The sequence below is a fragment of the Macrobrachium nipponense genome, chromosome 2, assembly GCF_015104395.2.
Source record: "Macrobrachium nipponense isolate FS-2020 chromosome 2, ASM1510439v2, whole genome shotgun sequence".
Classification (NCBI taxonomy): Eukaryota; Metazoa; Arthropoda; class Malacostraca; order Decapoda; family Palaemonidae; genus Macrobrachium; species Macrobrachium nipponense.
This window is the reverse complement of record NC_087201.1, coordinates 133,450,992-133,460,397: the sequence shown is the minus strand read 5'-3', so window position 1 is coordinate 133,460,397 and position 9,406 is coordinate 133,450,992. Positions and strand designations below refer to the sequence as shown.

Sequence of the window (9,406 nt, the reverse complement as noted above, 5' to 3'; positions counted from 1 at the left end):
GTGTATGAAAAATTGAAAAAGTTCTTGTGTCTATACCAGTGGCCTTTACTAAGGGCGACGGGGGGGGGGGGGTCTTCCGCTCTGTGGGCCACTGTCTTGGGGGCTAGCACTCGGCCACCTTTTGAGCCAGTTGTGAGAGATGCTTCTCCTAATTAAAACTAATCAAAAACTGTGGAAGATCAACTGTGAGTCAGCTCAGATCGTCAAACCTCGCGATATTGTCAATCAGTTGGACTGATACTGTTATTAGCGAATTCGTTGCCAACAAAGCTCGTAGGCTTTCGTTGTAAATCTGCTGGGTTCCTTTTTGTGTTTTAGCTTCATAAAATTAAATAAATGATTAAGAAGCTAAGGCTTAATTTGTGAGTTTCGTTTTCACCACTTTAGTACTTTTTAGCGCAGGAATTGGTTGATATTTACTAAACGTCCGCAACATTCCTGATACATGCTTGTAATAGTCGGCCAACATCCGCACACGCCCACAATCATCGGCTGGGGCACTTTTTTCTGTTCCCGAGATTTTTGAGCTGCACAAAATTTTGGTTGCGGATGTTTAGCGAATTTTGGTTGCGGATGTTAGCGAATATCAACCAATTTTGTGCGCACATCAAGCGCAATTCATCCTAGACGCCAGTGGGACCGGGCCTTAAGCTGCTGGGACTCTATTCATCAGTTTTCCCCTAACGGGTTCACTTAGCCTTAGTTCTCTATGTAATTTTCATGAGGAATCTAGTGTGGAGCATGTCAGTGTGCAGTTGTGTTAAATATTTTTGGCTCTTGAGTTGTGAGTTTGTGAAATACACAGACTATATACAGGCAGTCCCTGGGTTACGACGGTCTCGGCTTACGACGTTCCTAGGTTACGACGCTTTTCAATTATATTCGTCAGACATTATTTCCAGGGTTACGACGCCTACAACCCTCCTCTGGCAGATGAAATATGACACCAAAAATGCAAAATAATCAATATTTGAAGGTTTTTTGATGAAAAATGCCATAAAAATGCAGTTTACATAGTTTTCAATGCACCCAAAGCATTAAAAGTAAGGTTTTCTTAGGATTTTTGACGATGTTCCGGCTTACGACAATTTTCGGCTTACGACGCATCTCAAGAACAGAACCCCTGTCGTAACCCGGGACTGCCTCTATATATATATATATATATATATATATATATATATACTATATATATATATATATAGATATATATATGTGTGTGTGTGTAATATGTATTTATGTAGGTATATATAATTTTCTTTCTGCAATATGTAGAAATGGTGAGATCTCCGGCTAAATGGGGAGAGCCCAAGGGCATGGTTTCCCCATGTCGGTGGGAGATAATGTACAATTTCATATGTTTATAAAACTTTTTTTAATTCATCATAATATCCTATTAGACAGTATTTGTTGAGCTGTGAAGATGAAAGGCTGATGGGTTGTCGACCTCCTCAGTGTTCAAAGCGTGCCTGTTTTGGAAGGTTAGTTCTTTTTTGGAAGCTTTGTTATGCATGATGTTGTTCTGATCGATAACTTTGATTTGTACATTATTATTATGATATTAAGATTGTCGTTAATCAAGCCCTTGCTTGGAAAAGCAGAATGTCATTAACCAAGCTTCTACTTGGAAAAGCAGAATGTCAATCAAAACAAGCCTCTCTTGAAAAGCTGAATGTCTTAACCAAGCCTCTGCTTGGAAAAAGCAGAATGTCATTAAACCAAGCCTCTGCTTGGAAGCAGAATGTTCCTTAACAAGCCTCTGCTTGAAAAGCAGAATTCAGGTTCAAACCAAGCCTCCGCTTGGAGGAAAAGCAGGAAATGTCCAGTTAAACCAACGCCTCCTGCTTGGGAAAAGCAGAATGTCATTAACCAAGCCTCTGCTTGGAAAAGCAGAATGTCATTAACCAAGCCTCTGCCTTTGAAAAGAGAATGTATTACCAAGCCTTGCGTTGGAAAAGCGAATGTCATTAACCAGCCTCTGCTTGAAAAGCTGATGTCATTAACCACGCATCTCTTGGAAAAGCAGAATGTCATTAAACAAAGCCTCTGCGGGAAAAGCAGAAATGTCATAACCAAGCCTTGCTTTGAAAAGCAGAATGTCATCATTAACACAAGCCTCTGCTTGGAAAAGAGATGTCATTAACCAAGCCTTCTGCTTGGAAAAGCTTGGAATTCATCAACCAAAAGCTCTGACTGGGAAAAAGCAGTCAAACCAAGCCTCTGCTTTGAAAAGCCAGAAATGTCATTAACCAAGCCTCCTGCTTGGAAAAGCAGAATTGGTCATTAACCAAAAGCCTCTGCCTTGGAAAAAGAAGAATGTCATTAACCAAGCCTCCTGCTTGCGAAAAGTGAATTGTCATCAACCCAAGCCTCTGCTGGAAAAGCAGAGTATTAAACCAAGCTCTGCTTGGAAAAGCCGAAAGCATTAACCAAAATCTGCTTGGAAAAAAAGCAGTCATTAAAACCAAGCCTCTGCTTGGAAAAGCAGAATATCATTAACCAAGCCTCTGCTTGGAAAAGCAGAATGCTTCAGGCATACCAGGGGCCCTGTTAAGCATATCAGCTAAATATAAAGAAGACATACAGAAAAAAAAAATAAAATAAAAGATAAAGGATCACTTGGACGAAGTTTAAACTAACTCAGTTCCAACCGTTCAATTACATCATTAGGATTATCAGTCCATAATTTGGTCACACCTGCAACAAAGCTTTTAGACAACTGTGGCACTAAACCTTACAGAAGAAAAGGCAAGAGTGTTGGAACAAGCTACAAATATTATTTGATGGAGGTTATAGTTTGTGAAGGGAAATTAGAATTACGAAAATTTCATAAAACATGACAGTGAGATAACTGATGGACGGTGCCAGAGAGTAATACAATAGTAGTATCTGGAACAAGAGATTTAATATAACACGAGCTCCTGAACATCAAAGAAAAGAGAACATGGCAGAATGAACGAATAAAAAGACTTCTTCAGAATAGACAGGCCACCGAATCCATTTGGTATTCTTGAACTATGAAATGTCTCATGCAAAAGTTTCGTTTTACTAATATATCTACCTCGATTACTAGGACCTTGTAAGTATTCTCTTAGAACTTTGGCCGATATTATATGGTTTTCACAAAATAGTTAATTTTTTTAATACTCCAAATCTTAAATTGGCTCTTCGATCAAACTCGCAGCCATTTTCATTCCACTTTCAACATGTCAGTCCTTGCTACCTTTCATAATATTTTCATGAGTATTTCACGAAACAGTATTGGGGTGGATTTGTTCTCTAGTGAGAGTCTACTTCAAATACTAAAAGTGTACATTACTGTCATAAGTTTGAAAGAAGTTGCAGGGGCTCAAATGTCCTCAGTCCTTTTTCTTTATTAGTGTCATTATCTTATACCTGTACCTATTTAGTCACCAAATGGTCAAGTTATTTATTCATTTGTCAACTTATCTGCTTTTCTACTAACTGATCTCCTCTCTTTATTTCCAATTTTTACCTTCTGTTACTTCTTTGGAATGAACACCAGGCAGTGGCTTGTTCCATACGAATAGGGCTCATCTTGACTGCATACTGTGGATGAACGCACTATATGTAGGCATGTTTGTGTGTACCAAGACAAGTTTTTTATAGTTTATTTATTATATTATATTAGAGTACTAGTACCGTCATCAATGACTATCGTATAAGAGATAGTTTAGATGAGAAGTCCCGACCTTAGGTTACCTTACATTTATATATATATATATATATATATATATATATATATATATATATATATATATATATATATACCGGGTGTTTCCACAGAACAAATGGAAAGTTATGAAGTATCTGCTATAGCCTATCTCCAAGTACATTATCTTGAGTTTTTATCAAGCTATTTTTCATTTTACATTTCTTGTATTTTCAGACTGAGTGACGGAGTTAGATACAGCCATGGCTAACGACCTTGAGGAAATCAGATGGATTGACTGAATTAGGGACTATAACCTTCAGAGGCCAGGGATGCTAGCGCATCCTTCATTTCCCGTTCATGGATAGCTAAATACATTAAAAGAGATGACTCCTTTGTTAAAAGAAACTGGAACAAAAATCCATATTACTGCCATCGTGTAAAGAATGAGAATCTTTGAGGGCCTGAAATCCTTTCTCAGGAGTCAAAAAACATCATAGCTGAGGCAGTGGGTAGACCAAGAAAGCCTTTACATAAATTGGCGCTTGAACTAGAAACAAAAAGAGGTTAGAAGAAAAGTTATAGTGTTGTATATCGTGAGTTGAAAAAATCTATTATCAAGCCATTTCATGTTATTAGCAAGCCCAACATCACTCAGCAACAGAGAGAAGACCGTACATGGTTTTGTGGTTCATTTCTTAAAAATTGGGATGGAGTTGACTTTCTCCATGTTGCTGCATCAGATGAATTCTTCATTTGCATAGTCAGGAAACTAAATCATAATGACTTCATATGGGCTGCAAAGTTGGATGATATCAGCGATGATGTGCGCTATCGCCAAGTTGTGAAATTTCCTGTATGTTCGGGAATTTTTCTCTGTTTCACAGCCAAACAGTTAATGTAGATCATCAAAGGAAAAGGACAGTCATGGAATAGCGAATACTCCAGAGAAACTGTGCTTACTGGTGAAGTATTTCCTTTCCTCAAAGATCCTGAAAATGTGATAACTGTTGAAGAAGTCACATTTTTGCATGATAAGGCACCATGTTTCAAGGCTCCTCAGACACAGGAGCTGCTTTGCAACAGTGGCATCGATTTCTTCTTGTCAAGTGAATTTCCAGGTAGCTCCCCTGACCTTAATCTGTATGAAAACATTGGTAGTGTCTTAAAGGATCGTGTTGAAGCATGCACAGTGAACTGTGATGGTATACCAAGCCTCGACGATCTGTGAAGAGAGGTGACCGAAGTGCTCAGGGAAATAGAGTTTGAGACTCAGTTTTTTTGCGATTTGCTGAAATCCTACCCCTCAAGAATGCAGGCTGTGGTACAGGCAGATAGAGGCCACACAAAATATTAGATACTCAGAGAGAAACTTAAATAAATACCTGTTCTGAATTACTTTGGTTTTTGTCCATATCAATTTTAGTTTATGTTGTAGAGGGGGCTCTAATTTCGAAACACCTTGTATATATATCAATATTATATATTATATAATATTATACTATTATATTATATATAACATATATGCTTAAAAAATCACAGTAGATGCACGTGACTTCATAAATAAGCGAATACCACGGGAAATGATAGTCAGGAATCCAAGCGCTTTCGTCTTTATTCAGACATTGTCAAGGAGCTACTGACGATGTCTGAATAAGACGAAAGCGCTTGGATTCCTGACTATCATTTCCCGTGGGATTCGCTTAGATATATATATATATAATATATATATATATATAATATATATATAGTAGATAGATAGATAAGTGGATAGATAGGTTGGAAGATAGCATACCTTTCCGAAGCTCCGGCCAAAGTACCTTCATTCTGCAAACTTGTATAGGGGTTAGTTACGAATTATAATGCAGAGCTCATGACTCTTCGATAAACGAAATTGGCAGCAACAAGGATATATATATATATATATATATATATATATATATATATATATATATATATATATATCGACCTCCGACGAATAGTTTATTGTCGTGTATAATTTGAATGTGGGTATAAATTTTTCACTGACATTTTTGTCTTACTCGAGCAAAATAATGAAATTAGTTTTGAATTAGAAATAGGATCACTATGTTGAGTGCAAATTGTTATTTCAGGGTGTCTTTACAGTACTTCTTTCGAAAATAAGGTTCACGTGAATAATAGTAATTGCATGTACCTTTTATTATTTTCTTATCTCCTGGGTATCGTTTCTGTAATCCACTTACTGCGCTATTGACCGATTAGACCTTGGATGTAAGGTTAGCTTGTCATATATTTGAATCACCTCTTGTCTGTTGTTATTTTTATTTTATAGTTTCGATATATTTCAGAAGCGATCACCTTCGTTGATGAGAAATCATTCCCAAGACAGAATTCGTAAGAATCAACAGGTGTCTTTCAGGAGTTTGTTTCACCGAGTTAATCAACCGTCTATATCGTTAATGTTATGAAGGATTTTTATATACATCAGAGGCATATTCCATTCGATGACGTAGAATATTTCCAAAGAAGCAACAGGTGTTTTCCCGCAGATGTTTTTTCACTTGCTGAACCATTCGCATCGTTAATGGCATTGTTCCTAATTCATCGTTACAGTGTCCAGTAAAACTCTTACTGTTTGAAAAAAAGACTGCAAAAGATATCAACGATTCTTTAAGGGGTAAAAAATGACTTTAAGTTCCCTATTTGGTTAAAAACCCACTCGAGGCGCAATGCGTCGCGTTAACAGAGCCTACGTCAAGACTTTTACGTGGCCTTGTACATTATGCAACCATTGCCAACTGCATCTTCAACTGTTTACTAATTAACCGGTGAGCCAAGCAAGAGCTTACCTTCGTTCAACGAAAACGTTGCCAGGGACGTTGATGCTTCCATTGATGCTTCTTCTCGCCGATGATTTATTCCTGAAGGCAACAGTTTTGGGCTGCGAAATAAAGGTGCAGCACCTGGCGTGTCCCTCCTCCCGCTGGCTGGCTGACTTCGTTTCGCGAAAGACGGGCTTATGTCTCATCGGAGGAAACTCTGGGGCGAATACACCTGCACATCGTGACATGGGACGTCTTATTCCATGGCTGGAAAGAGACTGTGTGGTGTGCTTTCTCAGGGCCTGACGATTGCGTCAACGAACTCCCGGATATCACCTTTAACGGAGGTGGTCATACGTCCTCTTTTCGTCTGAGCTGAGTTCGCTCTCTCTCTCTTCTCTCTCGCTCACTCTTTCTCTCCGCCTCATACAAATGTACCTTATCTCTCGATATCGATAACCCTGATTAGACAAATTAGCTCGCCACTGCCATTTGGCGTATCCAAAGCCCAGGGGAGTGGGTTTCCACAAATGATAAATCGCTGTTCGATGTTTTAATCTCCGTTCCGTCCAAATTATTGGCGTCGCTGTTTACAGCGAAGAGACATGCCCCGTTAAAGCGACTTCCCCAGATAAACAGACCAAGAGGCGTTTTGTTTTGTTTCTTGCATTTGCCGCTTTAAAGGGACGGCGGCAACTCTCTGGCATCTCTGCAATTTTCCCGTCTCACGTGGATCCGCTTATCAAAGGGAATGTTCATCAAAGGTTTTTTTTATTTTTTTTTATTTTCTTTTTATTCGCGTTTGCCACCGTGTCAGAAGAATGTCTTTGAAGTACATTTACCGCTTTACACCTTTTTTTTTCCACTTTCGCTATTGTTACTTGTTTACGTTTTGTCACATGCGTGAGCGCATGCATGCAAACAGGACCGTCTGTGTATTTGAGCTAGGACGCGAATAATATCTATATATATATATATATATATATATATATATATATATATATATATATATATACACATATTATATATATATTATATATATATATATATATATATATATATATATAAAGGTAGAAGCACGAAGGAAAGTGAAACAATGGACTCCAGGGCATTAGCGATTCCCTCACAGGAGGGTATGGGTTGAGGAATTGCGAATGCCCCTTGAAAGAACGGGGTTCAGTCCCGATGTGAGTCAGAAATTGTACATGTATATATATATATATATATATATATATATATATATATATATATATATATATGTATGTATGTATGTATAACTGAATCACATAATATATATAAATGTGTGTTTTGTGAATCTGTGTATGTATTTACACGGATGCTGAAAGCCAACACCGTGGCCGAGTGCTACAGTGCATGGCTCACGTTAGCGATGTCCATAATTGCAAACGGCCTACCTTCCACCAGTTCACCCAGCTGCAAGTGCTAACCGTTGTTTACCTGGGTAAAGCAAATGGATGTGGGACTAGCATCTTCATACCGTAAGAATGAATCACTGGGAAACTGGAATTCTGTACCAGTTTTGATGCCTCTCCTACCCACGGTGAAAAGATGAATTTCATTTTTTAATGCACGTTATGAAAACATACAGACGTACTATATACTTGCACTTCCGTGTTGACTTGACTTACATTTATTTCCCGCTCTGAAGCTAAGTATTTTCCTATAATACGCCTGAAAAGCTTAGTAAAAAAGTGAGCAAATTTCTATTCTTTGCGAGGAAGGGAATGTTGTGCGCTCGAATAGATAAGATACGAGGGACTTACACTTACAAAAGTTTGCCCTTGATAGAAAGAAAGACAAGACCGGGACGAGACAAAATAAATAACCGAGGAACCGTGCTAGAGACAGGGAAAGGGTAAATGCACAACTCCTGTTATCTACAGTGTGTAGATGTCTCAGATAAGAAAGTGATGAGAGTTCGAAGAGAGAAGGACAGAAATATAACCAGCGATTCCGATGAGAAGGCCACGTGTCTGACATTGTCTAGTGACTGAGGATTGTCAACAGCAAATGAGAAAGTCTTTAAAGTTAACAAGGCTATATAAATCACCATTCACCTGCATATGAGCGCTAGCGAAAAGAGAGAGAGAGAGAGAGAATCCTTTCTTCATTCTTCATGTTCGTAAATATAACCTTTCCGTTTTGGTCACGAACATTTTGAATTTGTTATCACCCTCCTTTCCCTATGTTGGCAGCTTTGAAACTCTGCAGTTACCCAGCGTTTTGGGAATGACGTCGAAATCCGTGATAATCAGTACTGTATATATATTCGTAGAGCTTCGTACGTTTAATCTTATTAGCTATCTTATCTTATTATTTAAGTAACAAATTTACTCATGCTTGGGTTATGGACTCAAAATTTTATCGGGTCGTAACTCGTAGGTTCGGTTCATGCACAACGCCAGCTCTGCTCACTAAATGTGGCCTACTTAAGGCATTCTGATTCTTGTATCATAGATGAGGTAATGATGAAAAGGCGTCGGTGATGGCTTAGACATGTCCTTCGAACAACCCTGAAAGAACAGTACGTGACAGTGTCAGCTGGGCTCCCGTGACCTGTGGAGTTAGAAGAACCAAACGAACTTGGATCAAAACCACGAAAAAGGAGGCTGGATATTGGTGGCGATTTTTGTGAGATAAAAAACAGGAAAGACAAGATTCGCCCTTTGATTCAAAAGGCTGCCAATCCGGTGGTCCGAAGTTCGATTCCCGGCTCGGTCAACGCGGAATCAGAGGAATGCATTTCTGGTGATAGAAATTAATTTCATGATATAGTGTGTTTCGGATCCCACAATAAGCTGTAGGTCCCGTCGCTGGTGAGCAATTGGTTCCTAGCCACGTGAAAATATCTAATCCTTCGGGCCAGCCCTAGGAGAGCTGTTAATCAGCTCAGTGGTCTGGTAAAACTAAG

At 38.7% G+C, this 9,406-nt stretch overlaps 3 protein-coding genes across 4 annotated transcripts in view; 1 reads left to right on the top strand and 2 right to left on the bottom strand.

The window, feature by feature from the left end:
- Window positions 1-6,905, bottom strand: part of LOC135220995 (sodium-dependent organic anion transporter-like) — a 20,796-nt gene extending 13,891 nt beyond the window's left edge. Inside the window, exon 1 of one of the 2 annotated variants that reach the window (XM_064258698.1) lies at window positions 6,502-6,905. In XM_064258698.1, the coding sequence (XP_064114768.1) occupies window positions 6,502-6,544 (43 nt within the window). In that variant the 5' untranslated portion in view covers window positions 6,545-6,905. The remainder of the gene's footprint in view (window positions 1-6,501) is intronic. The other variant, XM_064258697.1, reaches the window with a different exon arrangement.
- The window catches only part of LOC135221001 (glutamate dehydrogenase, mitochondrial-like), a 452,434-nt gene that overhangs the window by 273,859 nt on the left and 169,169 nt on the right, over window positions 1-9,406 (bottom strand). The gene's annotated exons all lie outside the window — the stretch shown is intronic.
- The window catches only part of LOC135220996 (uncharacterized), a 114,672-nt gene that overhangs the window by 22,471 nt on the left and 82,795 nt on the right, over window positions 1-9,406 (top strand). The window lies entirely within an intron of this gene.